Source organism: Lytechinus pictus, chromosome 7 (assembly GCF_037042905.1).
Source record: "Lytechinus pictus isolate F3 Inbred chromosome 7, Lp3.0, whole genome shotgun sequence".
Taxonomy (NCBI): domain Eukaryota; kingdom Metazoa; phylum Echinodermata; class Echinoidea; order Temnopleuroida; family Toxopneustidae; genus Lytechinus; species Lytechinus pictus.
In genome coordinates this window covers 46,659,144-46,682,639 of record NC_087251.1, presented here as the reverse complement: position 1 = coordinate 46,682,639, position 23,496 = coordinate 46,659,144, and the positions used below count along the sequence as shown (strand labels likewise).

Below are 23,496 nucleotides of genomic sequence, written 5' to 3'. Positions count from 1 at the left end.
CTATATTCTTAAAAAAGAAACAATTAGATTATTAAATTAATATCTTATTCATTAATCTAATGAACCTAATAAGAGCGCGAAATCTCTTAATATTATATGGGCTGAAAACTGGAAATTTCAAGCACTTTTGTCATTATGAATAGGATGCATGAGTTAATATATTTTTAACAATCAATGCGAGCGCAAATCGCGAGACGACATTGTTCTTATAAAATTAATGTTGGGATATACATAACTCATCAATCAAAATGCGAGCGTGCAGCGCTAGCTGATATACGTTTTGACAATCAGACCTGAATAGGGATATTTTGAGAAGTTTATGGAATACACAAAAATAATAAGTACCTGACAAATCAAATTTTGCGAGCGCGTAGCGCGAGCAGAAAATTTTAATATTCAGACCATAAAACTGACATTTTTACAGAGCACTTATCAAAAAATCAATTTGTAAATCAAACAAAATAACGAAAGTTCGATTTCCGACCTGAAGTATGTTTTGTTTATTGACTTCTATATTGAGCAAGATATATAAATCACCTAACAGGCAATGCGAGCGCGAATTGCGAGCAAAAATTTTATGTAGTGACATGAAATATTTTGTTGTTGTTGCTTGTTTTCCAAGTCTCCCCTCAACTTAATTTATTCACTCGTCTTCTTCTTCTTTTTTTATCTCTTTCCCTCTTTTTTTCTTTCTTTCCCTTCTTTCTCTTTTTTTTTGCTCCGCCAATAGGGGGAGGGGGGGGGCGGGGCCCTCGGCCCCCTGGATCCGCCTATGTCACTAGTAGTTGTAGTGGTGGTGGTAGTAGTAGTAGTAGTAGTAGTAGTAGTATATTTTGTATAGCCCAACGTTGAGCTCAGGTTTTACGAAAAGTCAATTTTACATATATGAAAGGCATGTTTTTTTTTAACGTATTGCGATCTTGGTAATTTTGACGAATTTGCTTTTGATAAACTCCTCAAAAAAAGTTTGGAAATATGACTTTGATCGATAACCCCTCCTCGGTTTTAGTAAAAATTAATGTGTAATTAATATAAATGAATAGAGCATTTAATTATCTTTAAAATGATACCCTACATGATATGATTATGGTTCACATGGAGGTGCAGTGCCTTGAAATATGGGGCAAGTCAAAATTCAAAAGTTTCAAAATGACACAATATTGAAAGTCACTGTTCTTTTTTCAGTGGTGATGAGTGAGTTTCTCAGCGGTTACCTTATCAACATCAACATGGAATCAAACACACCTCTGCACAAGTAAACACATAACAAACAAACAAACATGCATGGGTATTTCAAACCACGACTCAAAGTCCCAAACCATGTTATCTCACAGAACCATCACTATACTACTGTACAGAAGCAGGGGCTTATTTGAATGGATTTTCATCTCTATTTACACTGACAAAAGAATCATGTTCTGTAATTGACCCTTCATGATTATTTCTGCTCGTTTTGCAGCTTTTCAATTCAGACCTCATCCAAAACTTTTGAATCCTGCTCTTTTCGTAATAGCATGATCATAACAAGCATGGTATACCATTTTAAAGAGAATTAAATGATCTTTTGAATGATATCAAATATGCATTGAACAATAAATTATTTCAATTTGGACAAAAAGACCAAAAATGGACTGCTCAAAATCACACAAAAGGTGCATTTTTGCTGTAATATTGTTCCTTTTGTAAGGACATCTGGTCGAAATTTTGTAGAAAAAGGTAGATAAATTAGTGCTATTAGCTCATTGAAATCACCAATTCAACCATTCTCTCTCCATCACATGTTTTAATTCACATATTACAATTCAAAACAGCAATACATCACAATTAGACTATGTAATATCTTTTCATATAATATTTGTTTGATTTAATTTGTCATTCGATAGAATAACTATAAATGTGTGTATGTACAGCAAAGTATGAGGTAATACAAATCAAAAGGGATAAGCTTATACCTGTATGATACTCTGCAATGTATGAGGTAATACATATCAAAAGGGATAAGCTTATACCTGTATGATACTCTGCAATGTATGAGGCAATACAAATAAAAAGGGATAAGCTTATACTTGTAGGATACTCTGCAATGTATGAGGTAATACAAATCAAACGGGATAAGCTTATACCTGAAGGATACTCTGCAATGTATGAGGTAATACAAATAAAAAGGGATAAGCTTATACCTGTAGGATATTCTGCAATGTATGAGGTAATACAAATCAAATGGGATAAGCTTATACCTGTATGATACTTTGCAATGTATGAGGCAATACAAATCAAAAGGGATAAGCTTATACCTGTATGATACTCTGCAATGTATGAGGCAATACATATCAAAAGGGATAAGCTTATCCCTGTGCGATACTCTGCAATGTATGAGGCAATACAAATCAAATGGGATAAGCTTATCCCTGTTTGATACTCTACAATGTATAAGGTAGTACAAATCAAATGGGATAAGCTTATCCCTGTGCGATACTCTGCAATGCATGAAGTAGTACAAATCAAATGGGATAAGCTTATACCTGTATGATACTCAGCAATGTATGAGGTAATACAAATCAAAGGGATAAGCTTATACCTGTAGGATACTCTAAAATGTATGAGGTAATACAAATCAAAAGGGATAAGCTTATACCTGTAGGATACTTTGCAATGTATGAGGCAATACAAATCAAAAGGGATAAGCTTATACCTGTATGATACTCTGCAATGTATGAGGCAATACATATCAAAAGGGATAAGCTTATCCCTGTGCGATACTCTGCAATGTATGAGGCAATACAAATCAAATGGGATAAGCTTATCCCTGTTTGATACTCTACAATGTATAAGGTAGTACAAATCAAATGGGATAAGCTTATCCCTGTGCGATACTCTGCAATGTATGAGGCAGTACAAATCAAACAGGATAAGCTTATCCCATTTGATTTGCATTACCTCATACATGACAGAGTATTGTACAGGGATACGTTTATCCTTCTTGATTTGTATTACTTCATACATTGTAGAGTATCCTACTGGTATAAGCTTATCCCTTTTTGGTGATTCGTACTACCTCATGCAGTGCAGAGTATGATACAGATATAAGCTAATCCCTCAAACTGTCTGGCTTTCGTGTCGAGGTATAAGCTTATACCCTAATTATCCAGTTTCAATTATATGAGTTTATATGATATACTGGCTACATGACGAGGTATAAGCTTATCCCTAAAACTATTCTGGTTTTAAAGTCCATGTTTATAACTTATACAAATCCGACCACCTTCAAGATACAAGCTTATACATTTTTTCAAACAATGTTGTTTGCTCAATGATATTCAATCGTATTTATTGTTGAATAATTGTAAAGTTCTCTTTTGGATTTGTTTTGTGAAATAAATTGTATATCTTTAACCGATTTTGCTCTTTTCTTTCCCAATTTATTTGATGTTTGAATTGCAAGCGTGAATTGTTAAAGTGATTCTTCATGAGTTGACTCAGTGTGAATGATTGAAATTTAAAATGTCACTTTTTTTTACATGAATGATGTGTTGTAAAATGTTTTTCATTCTTTTTGATATGTCTGAAAAGGAAAATATATTATTATCCTCGTATTTGTTAAGTAAAATACAATTTGGCATAATATTTTGACAAAATCTGGATTTTTCCAGTCCAGATTGAAATAATTTATTGTTATTGTGTAAAATTGGAAGATGGGAGAAATTAATGGCCAAACTCAGATTTCCAAACTTTTTTCTTTGCTCGTTTTGCAGCTTTTCAATTCAGACCTTATCCAACACTTTTCAATCCTGCTCTTTTCGTGATGGCATGATCATAACAAGCATGATATCATTTGAAAAAGAATTAAATGATCTTTTGAATGATGTAAAATATGCATTGTGTAAAATTGGGAGTTGGGAGAAATTAATGGCCAAACACAGATTTCCAAACTTTTTTTGCTCGTTTTGCAGCTTTTCAATTCAGACCTCATCCAACACTTTTCAATCCTGCTCTTTTCGTGATGGCATGATCATAACAAGCATGGTATCATTTTAAAAAGAATTAAATGATCTTTTGAATGATGTAAAATATGCATTGTGTAAAATTGGGAGTTGGGAGAAATTAATGGCCAAACACAGATTTCCAAACTTTTTTTGAGGGGTTTACTTTCTTATGATTACGATGACGCTGAATGTATAACTGGGGCTAATTAACACAAAGACCAATAATCGTGGTCTGGATATCAAGAGACCCCTCTCCCATGCAGGCGCGGGTGCGGTCACCCCCTTCGCCGTCCGCGAATATATGGGGAAGAGGGAGGGTGGGAGGGAGGGATAAAAGAAAAAAGAAAGAAACAAAAGCCCCTAAAAAAGATCAGGCACAACTAATAAAAAGAACAGTACAATAAATCATAGTTTGAATGGAATATCATAGTTCACCATAATGTTTATATTCTCTTTTATCAGTCAACATCTGATTGCACCTCCAAAAATAATGTTCAGTCATTATTTTGGGGGTTATATCATAGTAGAATTTTTTAGTTTCACAACCAGACCAAGGTGTCTTTTATTGTGAGTTTGTAAAGGGTAATCTAACCAGTCAAAGGAGATTGGCAAGCATCAGCTTATTTGACCAAAAAGGTTACAAAACAGATCCTTCTTTGTTGTGGGATGATCAAATTTATCATTTCAACAGTTATTTACCGTAACTGGCTAAAAGTAGGCGTTCCGTTTAAAGATCAGTCGATCTGATCAATATTGACTGAAAGAATGTATTGTCAGAGTATCATAATAGAGTATCAGGATATCGATACTTTGGTTGCGATTGACCTATAAGACTCGCCCATGAAACGACTAACAGCTCAGTCGGTTATTAATTGTCGAACCGATGAAGACGATCGCGATGACGACCACCATGCACTGCCTTCTCGTATGCATTGCATTGTGCCATGTACCTGCTCTCGCGCAGGAGTTCGTGTATCCAGACGTCTTTAACGACCCCGAGAGAGATGCTTTCCTCTACGGCACCTTCCCCGACGACTTTGCCTGGAGCTCGGCGACCTCCTCCTACCAAATCGAAGGCGCGTGGAATGCGGACGGCAAGGGAGAAAGTATCTGGGATACGTTTACCCACGAAGGCGGTCACGTTTACAACAACGACACAGGCGACGTCGCTTGCGACAGCTACAACAAGTAAGTTCATTCTAGAGATAAATTTGTGATTTTCCATTTGATGAAGAGTATTCTTTCATTAAAAAGTTCATAAAAATAACCAGCTTGTTGGTGGATATATGACTGTGTCCGACCAAAAATAACTGTCAAAATCAACCAAAGAGAGTTTTGTTAGACCTATAATAAAATAAATTACTTAATTTTTATCACTTAAGGTGTAGGCCATATTAATGACCAATAAATTTGTAATTTGACCAAGACATAATTATAAAGGCCAGTGATTTTGTGATAAATTTTACATAATAATCAGAAAATAATCCTTTTATTTCCTTTTCTATTTTTTTCTTGGTCATGAAAAATTTGGGGGTGGGGGGGGGGGGGGGGAGTGGGAAGAGCCCCCCCCCCCCATCTGTACGCCACTGATATTAGGCTTACAATCATGTAGATTTATCATGGTGATAGAGTTCAATAGTATTTATAGAACAATAAATTATACAACATGATTCAGAAAATAAAGATTATAAGGGCATAAGTTTGTCTAACTCCAATAAGACAAGATAACATTTAACACTTTGCTAAACGTTGAACAAATATAGTTTACCTTGATGGTCATGTTGGCAAGTATTTGATATTGCTGTTAGGTGGGTCACCTTTGGGGGGGGGTAACAAAAAAGAGCTGGATCACTCTTAATGAAAAGGGGTGTTTTTAAACTCCAAATTACTGTATTACAATTTCGATGTCAGAATATGCATATTGTTATCTGACTGGTTAATCACCCTAAATTCTTTAATTATTTGATTATCCATCATTGGTCATATTTTCTTTCGTTGATTCGTCTCTTGTGTTTATAATAATTTGTGTTTTTTTGGTGACACGACATTTGTTCTGGGATTTATTTCGTCGAAGATAGGGTTAGGGTTGCAACAGGGTATTATGTTAGGTTTAGGGTTACATTTAGGATAGGGTATAATGTAAAATCCAGGGTTGAATTTGGTCATTCCATTAGTGTGTGGAATATACAGCGGAGCAATTGCCCCCTGAGCAAGTGTCATGGATTTTTTTTTGCAAAAAGAAATGTCCACACTTTCAATAATACATATTGTTTTCCGATTGTTACAATTTTATTTTTATTTTGTTTCTTAAGATTGGTTAAGAAAGAAAAAAATAAAACCAGTCGATCGAAAATTCTATCAGTTTTGGAAGCGTTTTGATATGTGGTGTTTGACAAATGAAATATTTTATCATGAGTTAAGTCCTTTCTTTAATCACTTATCTAATGGCGAATCACTTTCAGACAATTTCTGGACTTTGTGTGTGTGTTTTGTGACACAAAAACTTACACAAAGATTGTTGACCATTTTTAATTAGTTCAAAAGCATACAGTTCAGGTACAAAATTGAGCATTTTTACCTACACCAGAGCATTATACGGGGGTAACTTTGAGAGGCTTTGCAATATTTCTCAATTTCCTATATAGATTTGAAATATTCTTTAACGGATGATGTGAGGAATCTGATTATGTACGAATCAGTGACGAATCCGAAATAATTCATTTGTCTATATCCTATGAGGTATATAATTTTGGAACTGGGTATATATGAAAGTTATAAAGTAATTGACTACTGATAACGCTGCCAGAGGAAACATATCATATCAGTGTGTATATTCAACACACAGTCAACTATATATATGCACAGTGTGACCACCGTGTGGATACATAATGTGAACACAGTGTGGTCCATAACACATAGTTATCACGCAGTGAAAGTGTTCCCATTATGTGATCGTAGTCGATATACCTGTATAGATATAAAAAGAAACTTCATTGCAGCTTTATGAAATTCGTTTGTCACAAGTTGTTCACACTGCCTACGATGTGAAGATAACTGAAGATAAAAACCAGTCTGTGAAAAAAGATATCCACTTTGTGGCATTCGTTCAGCACAGTATGTTTATTTCATATTTTTTAATTAACGCTATATGTTCACATAATTATTCAACTGTCACTACGATAAGGTGGGACACCTTTTCACGCTTTGAATAAACAAGTATGTGTAATTATTCAGCGTTGACACACTGTGTACCAAAGAGTGAAAACGTGCATTGGAATCATCATGGGAAGAGAAGATGACGTGAGTTGTTGGAACTGGGCAAGTCGACTTAATTCTGAAAAGAAGACGAGAGACTTGTTGGAATACGGCCAGTCGACTTGAATGCGACGAAAAGACAAGATGACGAGTTGTTGGTATTCGGCACAGGGTCCTTGGAACGATTTTTGATAGGGGGTGTAAATTTGACAATAAAAAAGGGGGTGCGCTAGTCTGCAGGCACAGTCCCTTAATTGGTTTTCGAAATTTGCATAATGCATAATGCAGAGTCTGAATTGGTGAGACTAGATTCACTATGTACGGTGGCATGCTCTACCACAGACATAGTCTTTGGAGTCTAGTCTTCATTCTAGACCTGTTGTTGGTTGAAGTGTCAAATGTGAGTCTGTGCTTGCAGACTAGGGGTGTGCTCCAAAATGAACACAATTTTGTTCCTGAAAATTTTTGAAAAGCCCCCCCCCCCAAAAAAAAAAAAAAAAAAAAAAAAAAAAAGTTTTTCACTACAAAATGGTGGCAATTTTTTGGTCACGAAAAATTTGGGTATCATTTTCGTTCCAAAATGAGGGTAATTTTCCAGGAAAAATTTGACAAGCAAATTAAAGGTGATTTTGGTAGAATTTCGGCAAATTAGCATACTTCCCTGATTTCCAGGTGACCCTGCTGATTTACATTCGTTATTCCGAAAGTTCATTATTCCGAACGTTCATAATTCCGATGGTACGTTAATCCGAAAACGCAATAAAGTTCGTTATTCCGAAGGTTCGTGAGTCTGAAAACGAAATAAGGTTCGTTAATCCGAAGGTTTGTTTGCCCGAAAATGAAATAAGGTTCTTTTTTCCGAAAAGGAAATTAATTTATTTTAGTAACGAAGACTGTGTTGTTATAAAAAAATATTCTGCAATAATACTTTCAACGGAGGATGATACATGTATATGTTGTGGTCAAAGCATATATATTGCATCAAGAAATGGCGCGTGGATCAAGGATAAGTTTGATTTTCTATGAGCAATTGCTGCTGAGCGAATGGATTAAGAATGTTGGGGATTGTGTGTAATTGTAAGTCACATGTGAACAACCTCCAGATAAAGGGAATTTTTTAGGGGAGCAGGTGTCATTTTTACCAGCTACTGCTGGTTATGATTTAGAAAATTAGTCGTAGGAAAAAATTCCCTTTTTCAAAATGGAAATGCCCTTTTTTTTGCTTGCGCTTCTTGCTTGCCTCAGTCAGTATGTAGTAAGGTACTCACCCCGTTTCTGGTTATGAAAATGCCCTTATAAAAATGTCCATTTGTCAGGTTGGAATACATAAATTTTCGTGCTCGCATTAATTCTTTAATTAGATACACATCTTTTGCATGATTTCAAGAACTACTCGGAATGTTTAATTTTCATTTCTTACTGAAATATCCAAAAGTTTGAGCTTGCGATTAGCGCTCGCAACATCTTGCGAGGATGCCATTTTAAGAGTAGGACCTAGTTAGCCCCATAATTGACCAAAAAGCGAGTTTTTGGACTTCAGACTTGACAATTTTTCACAACAGCCTTAAAAAAAGCCTAAATATATATATTATAATGATAATCAGAAATCACTTTAAAAAGGCTTTGCTAAACTTGATACAAAACACACAACGACATCACGCAGATGATAATCTCATGGTGAAAATATTACCAAAAGACCCATTTTGACATATAGGTGCCCTTTTGGGGCTTTGCCCCCCAACGAAAATACGTTCCACCGCACCCCTGCCTTTCCACCCTCATCATAACAATTGAAAATGAAACGGTATTTCTACCCCCCCCCCCCCACGCTTGCCCTTCCGGTTTTCCCGGCTTCGCCACAGATTATTTCATTTTGGGGATTAACGAACCTTCGGAATAACGAACCTTATTTCGTTTTCAGACTAACGAACTTTCGCAATTTTGTTTTCGGATTAACGAACCTTCGGAATAACGCCACAAATGTTCGGATAAACGAACCCTTTTTCGTTTTCGGATTAACGAACATCGAGGTATATGCAATTTACGTGTTTCGGAATTACGAATCTTTGGAATAACGAACCTTCGGAATGTCGAAGTGTAACCGGTGCTGCTTATCGTGAATAACTCAAGCAGCACCCGGCCCAGGCAAATTTGGGGTGCTGCCCAGTAGTCCCCGCTTCCCAGGGCCATGATTCGGCTAGTCAACTTGTTTGGGACAAGAAGACATGTTGTTTGGGGAAATAAGACAAGGTAATGAGTTGTCCTGTCTTTCAGTTCCAAATTGATAGACTGGTCAAGTTTAAACAAGTCTTGATCTCGTTATTTAACCTGTCTCTTCGTCTTTTTCACCTCGTCATCCGACTAGTTGGCACCAACGACCTATGTTGGCACTCATAAGCTTCCTTAACAGGGGCGCGGAAGCGGGGGGCTGGGGGGGCTTCAGCCCCCCACTTTTTTCCAAAACCATGTACAAAAACGTAAAAATTACCATACGATTGTGATTTTTGCATGGTCAGCCCCCCCCCCCCTCCCCCACTTTGAAAACCGTTCCGCGGCCCCTGCTTAAAATACAGGTTACTCCTCTAAAGCCTTCAGTCTTTCGACCCAATATATCAACTCGAGAGAAAGATTTAAAGGAAAAGAAATAGGGATATATTAATATATATATAAAGAGAGAGATTATGATAAACAAAGAAAAAGAATATGTTTTAAAAGTAAATGCGTTAATGATTATCAGTACAGCTTTATGGATGACTCAAATGTCCTACCAATGCATGTTCTCATTCTTTCAGGTATCGTGAAGATGTAGCTTTGATGAAGGCCATGGGACTGAAATACTATCGGTTCTCCATCTCCTGGGCTAGGATTCTTCCGGATGGCACCGCTGGGAACATCAACGAACCTGGTATCACCTATTACAACAACGTAATCAATGAGCTCCGAGACGCCGGCATTGCTCCTATGGTCACCCTCTACCACTGGGACTTGCCTCAAGCCCTTCAGGACGTCGGGGGCTGGGACAACGAAAGCATTGCCCATCACTTCAATGACTACGCAGACCTTTGCTTTGATAGGTTTGGTGATCGGGTCAAGTTCTGGATAACCTTCAACGAGCCGTGGATTGTATCACTCTTAGGGTACGGCACCGCTGCGTTCGCTCCTGGTATTGATGAGATTGGCACCACTGTTTACAGAACCACCCATAACATCATCAAGTCACATGCCCTGGCTTACCACACTTACAATAATTCATACAGAGCTGAACAGGTATTGGTCAAAATTTCTTCATTGTACTGTCGACCCTTACATTGTATTAATCAATAATATTAGATTGATTAAGTGATATTGTATGAAAAAGAATATCATGTAGTAGTCATCTTTGGGGGAAGAAGCAAATAAAGTGTTCAAATAAAAAAAATTAGAAGAAGAAGAAGAAGAAGGAAAAAGAAAAAAAGAAAAAGAAGAGAATTCAAATCTTTCTGACAGTAACTGCAGCTGGAGAGGGAAGGTTCCCTCATCAAATCGCTCAACCCACTTTCGGCCGTCCTAAGTCCAGCTGCAGTGGACTCACTAATATCGATAGGACTCATCATTTTGACCTGGGTCCAGTTAAACAAAGGTTAGCGATTAATCGTAGGCTTGATTTTTAAGATTGATTGTACATTGTACTCATGGAATCAATCGTTGAAAAAGTTCTACGATCATTGCTAAGCTTTTTTTTGTTACGGGCCCCTGGGCTTGATGTTCTCATCACCACACTGAGGTTATGCATATTCCTAACAAAATTTTGGTGCAGATCAAGCCAGGAAGTAATGCCCCATACAGAGAAGAGGCTACATATGTATTTTTTCAATTCAATTCAATTTAGAATGGTTTATTAAAAATACTTTCTTTGCCACAAAAGCCGAATTGCAAAATTTTACGTTTCAAACAAATCATCAATAACAAGGTAAAACTAACTTAGTAATACAAACAAATTCGAATATAGAAATATAATGTAACAAAGTATATCATAAATAAATTTAATTCGATGATCGTTGATGAAATATGAGATTATGCAAAGTACATGGAAATACACCTAATGTGTTCCATGATCATTTCAAATTTTCTCATTGTAAAAAATAAGTCATTTATACCTGATTTTTGTAACATTATCTGGCTTCAATAATTATCGTTGACCTTATTTCTCTCTTTTTCATTTAAATGTATAGATGGGACAAATTGGCATCACCTTGAATTCGGACTTTGTAGAACCTTTTGATAGAACCAACGCAACAAGTGTCGAAGCTCATCACCGAGCTCTGCAGTTCAACCTTGGTTGGTTCGCCCACCCCATCTACATCAACGGAGACTATCCTGAGATCATGAAGACCAAGATAGCAACCAAGAGTGCTGCTCAGGGCTTCGAACAGTCCAGGCTGCCCGAGTTCACCGATGAGGAGAAGGCAATGATCAAAGGCACAGGCGATTTCTTCGGGCTGAACCACTACACTTCCAACTACGCCATCGAAGTCCCGGAGTACCTTGAGAATCCGCCGAGCTACTGGACCGACTCCGACGTCGGGTCATGGCAAGATGACGCCTGGCCCAAGTCCGGATCGACTTGGCTGAAGATAGTTCCGTGGGGCATCCGTCGCTTGGTGAATTGGATCCAGGATGAATACCACATGCCCATCTATGTGACAGAAAATGGCGTCTCAACCCTTGATGTGTACGAGTTAGATGATCGAATAAGGCAGGACTATTACCGCGCCTACATCAATGAGCTTCTTAAAGGTATGTGTGAAATTTTGAAATAATGGTGATATTCAAATGAAACTTATTCCGCCCAGAATGAAACCAGCGGTGAAATACACTTATAAATCATAAATATTCAAAGGATTATGAACTTTCTTTTCCTTTCCCTTTTTCTCCTCCTACATTCAAGATTTATTGTAGCACCGTCTATAGTCGCCATATTTTAATCTTGTAATAGGGTCTAAGATTATAAATCTAAGACGTAGGTTGCTTAATTTTGTGTTCTTCATATAATGCAGTGATGTGTATGTGTTGTCTCGTTTGAAATGCTGGAGATCATCTCTTGTTATCTTTAACTTCAAAGCCGTAACATTGGATGGGGTTGACGTTAGAGGTTACACTGCGTGGTCGTTGCTCGACAACTTCGAGTGGGCTTCGGGCTACAGCGAGCGTTTCGGCATGCACTACGTGAACTTCTCCGACCCCGCCAGACCAAGGGAAGCCAAGAGGTCAGCGACCATGTATGCCGAGATCATCTCCAACAATGGATTTATAAGAGAGAATATGATGACGTCTCCGAGTTCGACGACGTCGGGGGCCACATCAATTTCTAACAAGTCGATCCTTGGCGTCATCACCCTTGTTGCCGTTTTCGTGTTCATCTTCGAAATGCTGACAGAAACATCATGATTACATCGCAAGCTATATGACGAGAATCGGGTGAAAAACATAAACCTTACGAAGTGCTTTATGAAAGAGCCCCTTGTTGGCTATTTTTTTTTTCCAGATACAATACACAGATCTTCTTCATGAAATGATAATGTATATAATGCGCTTTCCAGCTACCTGTATACGTTTTATCATATTTTAACGTGTAGGTTTCAGTATTCATTGTTTTTAACTTACTTCTCTGTAGCTACTGCAATTGGAAATAGTTTGCGGCAAAATGAATTAAGTTGTTGAACTTTGTCCGTAAAAACAACCGTAAAAAAAACGAGATGGGGGACCCCACCCCTGCTGTATGATTTACTAACTAGGCCGGCCTAGTTAGGGTTACAATAAATATTTTGTCTAAATAGTTAGAATAGTTTCTTGAAAAGACATGTTTACATAGAGCCCTCTGTTTACCATCTTTATTCACCTCTATACTCATCTCTCTTGTCTGATCACACGCATCCTTTTTCAAAATTTTGAAGAAACGAAACAAACATTTTCTGGTGTTTATTTTAATTTCCTTTATACTATTCCATGAAATATAATAAGTTTATATCAATATACTGCTGTTTTCAAACTTGAACTTTAATATCAACCTATAATGCGTACACTTTGTCCTCTCACTAATATTTTCACAAACTTCTTTTTTACCTAATCCTTCATACTTCAAGGCATTGATTGCACAATAGCCTTGTCAACGAAAAGGAAAATTATGTCACATTGGTGGCAGGGGGGTGTATCTCTTTGCAGTTGAAAATAAACCAATTGACTTTGACCAAAAAGTATACAATATTCATTGTTGACTCAAACTCGTTTCCCAAGAGTATGTGTGTGAATATTGGCATCAGATGTTCAAACTGAAACGACAGAGATTTCTTTTTCAAACCAATAACCCATATCATTATATTGGCATACCTTTGAGTTACAAGTGATATGTAACCATGACGAGGTTTTACATGACCATGAGTTTTTCAACTTGCACAACGTGTGATAAAAGCCTTAATCCATAATTCCTATAATATATAAAATTTATAAAAGAATGACTTTGCATTTTTAAACTATTGTTTTATCAATACACTAAAGAAAGTCCATCTGAACATTTGACCTATTCATGTATATAATTTCTGAAAATCCTACAAGAATGATTATGCATTATTTTATCATTGTTTTATCAATGCACTATCTCATTAATAATAAATCTTTTAGTCGAACACTCAACAAATACGAATGTCATCGTTTGTTTCAAAGTCATGATTAAAGTATTGAGTTACCTGCAAGAAATGTTGACCTTTTGCCTGCATTTGAGTCAAGTGCCTAATGAATGTTTCTTGTGGTATCTCTCTGAATTCCGATCGCTTGTCATTGTCTGATAGCCCCATTGGCTTACAACAAATGGGGGCACATGGGGGGGGGGGGGGGGCATGCCCCCCCCCCCAAAAAAAAACGACACAATAAAAGGAGAAAAGGCAAGACTGAAGAGCGAAAGTGTGAAAATTATATTATTTTCTGAATATTAGATAACAAATTATCTAAAAATTATATTTTTGCATTGAAAGAAAATTCCAATATTTGCTCGCTCGCATCTTATAACTTTTGCTTCATCCGCCATATCTGGCCCACTTGAAGTATTTGTGGACGCCTAGTTAGTCCAGTTCTTTATATCCTCGTCCACCACCAACTAGGCCTGGTCAAAACAAATCTCAATTTATATCAGATGCAGTTTTGGTTTCAATCATCTATTTTATCATTATGTAATTCAGTTTGGTACTTGCTACACTGTTTAAAAAAACCTGATTTTACAGGAAAAAACAGATTTTGCAGAAAGCGATAACAGAATCATTCTGTAAATTCATATAACATGAATTTTCTGCAATTTAACAGAACAGGTGGGTGTTTCATAAAGCTGTTCGTAAGCTAAGAGCGACTTTAAGAATGACTGGTGATCCTTTCTTGTGGTAAATGACATATTTAGTGGCGATGATTAAGCGCGTAAGAAAGGTTCACCAGTCGTTCTTAAAGTCGCTCTTAACTTACGAACAGCTTTATGAAACGGCCCCCAGGTCTGTTTAAAAAGGGGAAAAGGGTTTTTTTTAAAGGAAGTTTGTAAGATTCCATACACCAAATACCAATTTCCTGTAAGATTACGCAATCTGGTAAGATTACAGGTGTTCTCGAGACTCTGCTGCAGGAACTTCTTTTATTTTAAGGATAAATTTTCTAACAATGTACTCCATTTCTTCTCCTTCTTCTTTCTCTTCTTGTTCTTTTTCTTCTCGATCTTCTCCGTCATCTTCTTCTGCTAAGTTCTTTTTCTTCTTCTCCTCTTCTCTCATCATCCTCGATATCATGCAACCTCTTATTTTATGGTTCTACTTTCTCCTATCTTTTTAATGGAAAACCGTATTAAATTGGACGTATAATCGTAATGCGAACCCACAACCGCACCCTCACATGAGGGGGTGTTGCAGGTTAGAGAGGCCGAGGGCAGAAATTCGGACTTATGCAACGATTGACTGTTTGCACAATACTCTTAAAATATTTACTATTGAATTGATTCTACATTGAATTCTGTCAAAATGATATAATGTGAGGGATGAACTTTATAACTCCTTATGATTCCGTCCTTGTCATTCATTGCACTGATCACAATGAATGATGATGGTGATAACAATAATGCTTTTATGAAGCGCAACAATATTAAAAGATGATAATTCCATAAACTTTGGAACGGACATTGGATGAAACGGAATATCACTGTCAATATTGAGTTCGGTTGGAATAGGGAAGTTTTGCGTGGTATATAATTTTACAGTCACACCAACGAAATCGGCTTGCAGACCGATCAAAGCTATTACGTTAAGTTCCAATGACAAATCATTGGTCGGTTTGGATCGATGTTGCCGATGTGACGATATTGAGGGAAGATCCCAGTTCAATCACCGTGAAACAACAGTCTGTATCGAGATGACGATTTTTTTTATGTACATAAATAGGGGACGATGTTGATATTGTTGAAAACATCTTCAAGATATGAATATCAATAAAAATGGTAGGGACCAATGATGGTTTGAAGAAAAAAAAACACCTTCACATACCTTTGGATCCAATCACCGCTGTAAATGCAAATAGCGACAATTCATTATAGGGTCCTTCCATCTCATTCATCTGAATCGGCCCCTATATCAATGGCGCAATGAGCCCAACAAACTGGGAGGAGGGGGGGGGGGGGCACTGAGAAAAGGGGAAGAGGGGGGCAAATTCTAAAGAGTCGTGAGCGACTGAAAATGTTGACCATTTTGAAATGAAAATGTAATTGTAGGATGGATATTAATCGACACAATATCGAAGCTATTGCATATATTTCATCCTCTTTCCTTTAATCTAATTTATCTTGAATTATTTCTTTATTGGTCATAGAACCATATTTTTGGGTGGGCTCCCAATCTCCCATCTATACGCCTACAACAGTAGCCCTTCCTTTTCGTATTTTATCGGTCGTGGAATCTTTTAGGGGGCAGGTATCCCCAAGCCCCCCCCCCCCCTCTCCCCCGCTATAGGCTTGTAATAGCGCCACTTCACCTCTGGAAATGCAAATAATGATAATTTGTTTTGTCTGTCAGTTGCCCTTCGCATATCAAATTTTATCTTGGTCCCCAGCCTAGACGTACATATATATCAAGGCGTTCGCAATATTTCGATTAAAATAAGCCATTTAAAGAAAAAAAATGAAGGTTTTCATCGCAAGTGTGTTTTTAATCATCTTTGCCAATGTTCTTGGTTTCGTGCACTCTGCCGACGATCCCGAATTCGTTTGGCCCGATGTTTTTAACGACACCGAGAGAGATGCTCTCATCTACGGCACGTTCCCCGACGACTTTGCTTGGAGCTCAGCGACCTCGGCCTACCAAATCGAAGGAGCTTGGAACTTAGAGGGAAAGGGAGAGAGCATCTGGGACAATTTTACTCATGAAGGTGGCAAAGTGAAGAATAATGATAATGGAGACGTTGCCTGCGACAGCTACCACAAGTAGGTCTCATGATAGTAAACTATTTCATTTTTATTTTCACGTTTGAGGAGTCAAAAAATTATTCAAGCATCTGCCTTTTGATGGAAACCTCCATTTCCCAAGATATGATAATGTATAATCATTTGATCTTATATTTTGAAATGTTTATTGAAGAATGCATATGTTTGTATGCTTATTACAGAAGTAATTTTGTTTGTATGGTTATATATATCATATTGTTTATATTACTTTTCTATAGGAAAATAAATAAACATAAATATGAAATTATTTATATTTCAAAAAGGTAGCCCTTTCAACAGGCTGACCTTCCTTGGGAAAATATATTGCAAGTATAAACAGACAACAAAAATAACATACAATGAAAATATGCAAACCCGAATGAGAGAAATGTTAAATGAATTATGATTATGTTACATCAAACAGTTTACAATGCTGAATCTACAACAAATTACACGAAAATGTAGACGAGTAGTACTGTATCATGATTGTGAGAGGATATAGAATAAATCAATGGAATTAAGAATATGAAACTAAGATATTGAAATATGTTAAGCCTGGGTTTGAATTGAAAGCTATAAGCACGATGAAATTTGTATAAGACGTGTAAAAGATAAGTAATCATTAAAATGAAAACTGTACAGTTAATGGCGTGTTTTGTGAGAGAAGAGTTTACATCGTGTGCCTACGAACCCCTTGTTTTACGTTTATGAAATAATGACTCAAACAATGAAGTTAAATCTGAATTATCCTTTCTGAAACAAAATTAGCTAAATTATATAGCCAGAGTATCATAATTTTACTAAAATTCTGGTCGTATAGGAACATGCTGATTTCCCCCCCCCCTTTTTTTTTTTTTTATATCAAATTTCCTTTGTATTGCAATGTAAACTATTTTAATGTTTTTATGGAACCCATGGAAGAACAGTAATTTATGTCAATAACTCTGAAATGGGCAATCCTTTCGATTATTTTATTTATGTTATATATTCAACATATTTGCAATTCATTTTGTTTATTTCAATTGATGCCATTTATGTTATATATGTTTATGTATTGTGTTCTTTAATAATCGGAAAATAAATAAACAAAACAATAAACAAACAAATTTCAAGTCTGCACTTGAGTTGCATTAAGACCGGGTGCCAAAACAATATGCGCAGAAATATGCATGCAGTCAATTAATATAGGTTGGCCAACTAATATTTCATTATTCTCATATCAAAAGATAACATTCCTGTAGACAGAACAAACAACAGATAAATTATCAGATTAGCTCTCGCATGTTAATCACTGTATATATCGATGAGTGAGTTTTGGCACAGCTGGCGTGACGAGTCAAAGAAAAATAGGAGCACTGAGAACTTGGTGAATAAGAAAAAAAAAATCTAAGTAGTTAGCAAGCCAACATACAATCTCATTAAAAAAAAATGATTTTGTGACAGATGCTGATAAAATACCTAGAAAATAATATCACATTTTACCCTTTACTTGTTTTCTTGGTCCTGAAACTTACGGGGGGTGCCAAAAGCCCCTACTGCGCACCAGTATAAGTTGTGTAAGCTCAATACGGTTACTTTACGAGGACATCAAAACTACTTCAGCATACGTATGGTTTGATCTTATGATTATTTTCTCACAGTTGATGACAAACCTAAATACGTGTGTGTGGATGTGGGTGTGTGTTGGTGGGGGGATGCTGAATTCACCATAATGTCTACTCACACTTTATGGTTCCGAGACCCTGCCCGTGAAAACCACTCGTGTAGCTGTTATTTGATGTTATAGCTGATTGAATTATTATTATTTCTTTAATTTCAGATATCAAAAAGATATCGACATCATGAAAAACATGGGTCTCAATGCCTACCGTTTCTCCATCTCCTGGCCCCGGGTTCTCCAGGACGGCACCACCGACAACATCAACGAAGCCGGTTTTACCTATTACAGCAACGTTATCGACGCCCTTCTCGCTGCGAACATCACCCCGATGGTCACCCTCTATCACTGGGACCTACCCCAAGCTCTTCAGGACATCGGGGGCTGGGAAAACGAGGACCTGATTGACCTCTTCAACGACTACGCCGACCTGTGCTTTCAGAGGTTCGGCGATCGCGTCAAACTGTGGATTACGTTCAACGAGCCCTGGGTCGTGACTTTGCTAGGATATGGCACTGGAGAGCATGCTCCTGGTATTGAAGAGATTGGAACCACGGTCTATACGACAAGCCATACTATCATCAAGGCACACGCCAAGGCGTGGCACACGTACGATGATAAATACAGGCAGACTCAAGTAAGATATTTTCTCTACATAAGTCATGAAATAATATATATATGCTTTTTTCTTCACTTTTTGCCTAATTAATATTCTATCACTATAGTTCGTTAACCAGTAAGAGGTGATTCCTCATGTACTTTACCATGTATACAATATAACTTCTGTCTATAATTGTCCACATAATACGCTCATTCTTATCTTTATTATTAATCCGTCCAATTTGCCAGAATGGACAAATTGGAATCACGTTGAATTCCAACTTTGTTGAACCCATCGATAGTACAAACCAAAGCAGTGTGGAAGCGGCTGACCGTAGCCTACAGTTCAACCTTGGTTGGTACGCCCATCCTATCTTCATCAACGGAGACTATCCTGAGGTGATGAAAGACAGGATTGGACAAAAGAGTGCGGCTCAAGGGTACGCCAAGTCTCGTCTTCCGGAGTTCACAGCAGAGGAGAAGGCAAACATCAGTGGCACCAGTGACTTCTTTGGGTTGAATCACTACACGAGCAACTATGCCTGGGATCTTGGATTGAACCTGGACGGGAACGCAAGCTACTGGTCTGATTCTGATGTGGGTGGTGAGCAGGATGAGGCATGGCCTTCTTCGGCCTCGGACTGGTTGAAGGTGGTTCCTTGGGGGATCCGGAGACTCCTGGCCTGGATCAAGAACGAATATGGTGACCTGCCGGTGTATGTGACGGAGAATGGCTACTCGACGGAAGATGTCAAAGAACTTGATGATGTCATGAGGCAAAAGTATTACAAATCTTACGTGAACGAAGTTCTGAAAGGTGAGAGGCTATGAAATAAGGGTTGTACATGACCGTAAAATAGACCCTGCGATACTAGTCCAGATAACCCCAAATGAGTTATAAACGGGATCATTCGTCACCCCAGGAAGACGGTCGAGAAGGTGGATCATTGGTCTTTAATTAAAACCTTTTGAAATAAAAAGAATAGTTAAGAAAAAAGGAAAGGAATCTCCAATTTGATCTCTAGCAACCAATCACAGCCAAGGTTTCCATGGTAGTTAAAATAACAACAAAGTTGACATATAGTTGTAACTCTAATTTGCCATAAGTTTTGACTCGATGACGAGATGTCAATTTGCTGTTCCGTCACTGGTCAATATTAAAACATTTTAGAAAATTGCGTAACGAAATCTTGATCATGTTTATTTCAAAAGCAGATGTGAAAGTCATTTTGTATGTCTGACTCATAACCCAGATTTTGTCATGCTATGTTTTTGTTTAGTTATCAGAGAAAATACTCGTTTAAAATTTGCTTACGCCTCGATCATAAATATTATTGAACCTTATTAAAGCATGCAGCTCTTATACATTTTGTAATAAGCGCCATATAAAGGTTGCGTGTCATTATTATTATTATTACAGCAATTCTGCTAGACGAGGTTAATGTGAAAGGCTACACAGCGTGGTCACTTCTTGATAACTTCGAGTGGGCAGAGGGTTACACCGAACGCTTCGGGATGGTCTACATCGACTTCAGCGACGACGATCGAACTCGGGAGCCTAAGGTTTCGACCGAAGTCTATGCCGAGATCGTGGCCAACAACGGTTTCGTAAAAAGCAACGACACCGTGACGACCGAGCCTACGATGACGACCGAGCCTATGATGACGACGGCAAAAGGCGATATCCCGAAGGCACTTGGTGTGTTTTTGACGAGCCTCCTGACCCTCGTGACGTATGCCATTTTCCGTTAGGTTCGGATCGATATGCACTCTGGAACCATCGGGGGGGGGGGGGTGGGAATTAGGGAGGGGAGGAGGGAGGGGGCACAAAGCATTGTGAACTCGACGCATAGGTCCGTATTCTGAAGTCGGGTTTAACTTAAACCATGGTCTATAAGTCTGGTCTAAAATTATGGGGAGCCAAAAACTCAACAATTCTGCTTATATTATCTATTTCTTATATTTACTATTTTGATTCCCTTTGCTTTCATAATAAAGAAAATATTTCAGGTATTAATCTAAGAAAGTTCTAAATGGTTTTAGTGTCATAACAGTTAATAAATTGAACGTGTACTAATAGAGATTTGTGCCCTAATTGGATCTCCATAGTTAAACCACAACTTTAAACCAGGGTTAAATTTAAACCCGAGTTCAGAATACGGGCCATAGTGTTGACTTCAATCGACTCGCAGGAGATCTATCACCAAAGTCTCCGTCAGACCGCCGTGATCGATTCGGCATAATTCATCTTTTAGAATTAAAGGTTAAAAAATGCCACCCATAATGGAAGCCCCATTATATATAGGAGCATATATCATAAGATAAGTAAAACCACAACGGCCAACATTGGGACCACGGATAACATGGCAGTTTTTTTTTAATACTTTTTTTTACACAAGTTTACTGCAAAAAGAAAATGTGTGGTTTTGAAACCCTGGTTATACAGTGCGTATCAAAAAAATGTTTACACTTAGAAAAAATCCTGTAGTGTTGATTTAACACTAGCCCGGAATCAATATATGTCCACACCAGAGAAGTTTTAAACAACACCAGTTTGGTTTTGGTCTAACCCCAGATATGATTGTGTTTATACAACACCAATTAGTATTAAAACAGCATCGGTTTGATTCCAAATTGGTGTTATTTCAATACTTCTCCGGTGTGGACAGATATAGATTCCGGGCTGGTGTTAAATCATCACCGTAGTTTTTGCAGTGTAGCAGTCACAGACAGAGTACGATTATTATTTTTTTTAGGGGGCATATCATGTAGCATATTGTTCACGATAATTTTAAAAACTTATTTATTCAGTTTTCTCGTAGGGGAGGAGGGGGGGGGGGGCTTGGAGTGAAAATATTAATTGATCCCTGCAGAGGGGGGAAAGAGGTATGGCATTATGTAAATAGTTGATTTCACTGTTTGCATCTTACAGTGCTGAGCAAATGAGAAATAAATAATCACTACTTTTACTGATACATTTTTTCTTCAATAAAAATGCGCCGAAGTATTATGTATATATTCGGTCTTTTTGATTTTCAAAATATATTTCCGAAACCATTGTGCTTCTAGCATTTTGTTACATTCCATTTTTGCAGACTATTTCAGAGCGGGCGCAGAGAGCTAGAAAAAAAAATCCGACCATAGTAAAAAGCGAGATAATTCCTCAATGACCTGGACCTGTGTAAGGTTACCTGATGCTGAATTCGTTTACTTATTAAAGGTCAAGTCCATCCCAGGAAAATGTTGATTTGAATCAATAAAGAAAAATCAAACAAGCATAATGCTGAAAATTTCATCAAAATCGGATGTAAAATAAGAAAGTTATGACACTTTAAACTTCTGCTTACTTTTCAAAAAATAGTCATATGCACAGTTTAGTCACATGCAAATTAGAGAATCGATGATGTCCCCCACTCACTATTTCTTTTGTTTTTTATTGTTTGAATTATACAACATTTCAATTTTTACAGATTTGACTACAAGGTCCAAATTGAATGAACCATAAAATGTTATGGTAATGGTAATTCCACACGTTCAGGGAAAAATAAAGCTTCGTTTCGCAGGACAATGAGAAAATTGGAATATTTCATGTAATAAAATACAAAAGAAATAGTGAGTGAGTGATGTCATCAGTTCCCTCATTTGCATACTGACCAGGATGTGCATATAACCGCTTTGTGAAATTAAGCGAAACTTTAAAATATTATAACTTTCTTATTTTACATCCGATTTTGATGAAATTTTCAGTGTTATGCTTGTTTGAATTTTCTCTTCCTATTCAAATCAGCTTTTTGTTGGGGTGGACTTGTCCTTTAAAACATCTGACATATCAAGCAGCGAGGACATTCAGTGATGAGGAAAAGAACAATGCTGTAATATACAGAACTGCTATTTCATGATAAAGATTTGAATTCCGATCCCTAAGTATTTGCTTGATTGGAATACTTGATTCGCGATAGTTTAGATAACTTTTCCCCTTTGTAGAATCTCATGATGCAGCAACCTTGTCCTCCGTTTTGTTCTTGTTCTGTTTTTGTTAATTGTACTCGGTGGCGTACCGTGGGTCAAGGCATGCGGGGGCACTCGAAATTTTTGAGTCACTTAGTCACTTAGATACAAAAATATATCTCTATTTAAAATATGTATTGTGAATTGTCTACAAAACCCAGCATGGTCAGTTTACTATGTAATGACTTTGTATGATGTATTAACTGTTACAGATGAATAAATACGAATATGAATTTTAAATGTCATAATTGTTATTGTGTAGGAATCGTAAATCAAAATAAATTTCACGTTGTTATCATTTGTTGTGTGTGTGTGGGGGGGGGGGGAGGGGGATTAAACCCCTACACTGTTATCACTGTTAATTGTTTTAGATATGCTGATATATGAGACTAATGTTTTCAGACAGCTTAAGGACTTTCCACAATTAAAATGAAGTCCATGTCATTTTCACCAGATTTTGCAGAGAGTTACTTTGGGATATGTATGCATTATGAAAATACAAAAAATAATATAGG

General features: G+C 37.2%; 1 protein-coding gene across 1 annotated transcript; it reads left to right on the top strand.

The window, feature by feature from the left end:
* Positions 1 to 4,783: 4,783 nt before the first annotated feature.
* Positions 4,784 to 23,227, top strand: LOC129264315 (lactase/phlorizin hydrolase-like). The gene is made up of 8 exons (XM_054902172.2): positions 4,784 to 5,171; positions 10,031 to 10,505; positions 11,450 to 12,014; positions 12,340 to 12,526; positions 16,483 to 16,716; positions 18,536 to 19,010; positions 19,223 to 19,790; positions 20,394 to 23,227. Exons 1-8 carry the CDS (start codon positions 4,867 to 4,869, stop codon positions 20,723 to 20,725), a joined length of 3,141 nt encoding a protein of 1,046 aa, XP_054758147.2. The 5' UTR covers positions 4,784 to 4,866; the 3' UTR covers positions 20,726 to 23,227.
* Positions 23,228 to 23,496: the final 269 nt, after the last annotated feature.

Excerpts from the sequence above, each read along its gene's own strand:
- LOC129264315 (XM_054902172.2), top strand. The coding sequence starts at position 4,867 with ATGAAGACGATCGCGATGACGACCACCATGCACTGCCTTCTCGTATGC. Across the intron at positions 5,172-10,030 it reads GCTTGCGACAGCTACAACAA|GTATCGTGAAGATGTAGCTT; the intron begins GTAAGTTCATTC and ends TCATTCTTTCAG. Across the intron at positions 12,015-12,339 it reads CATCAATGAGCTTCTTAAAG|CCGTAACATTGGATGGGGTT; the intron begins GTATGTGTGAAA and ends TTAACTTCAAAG.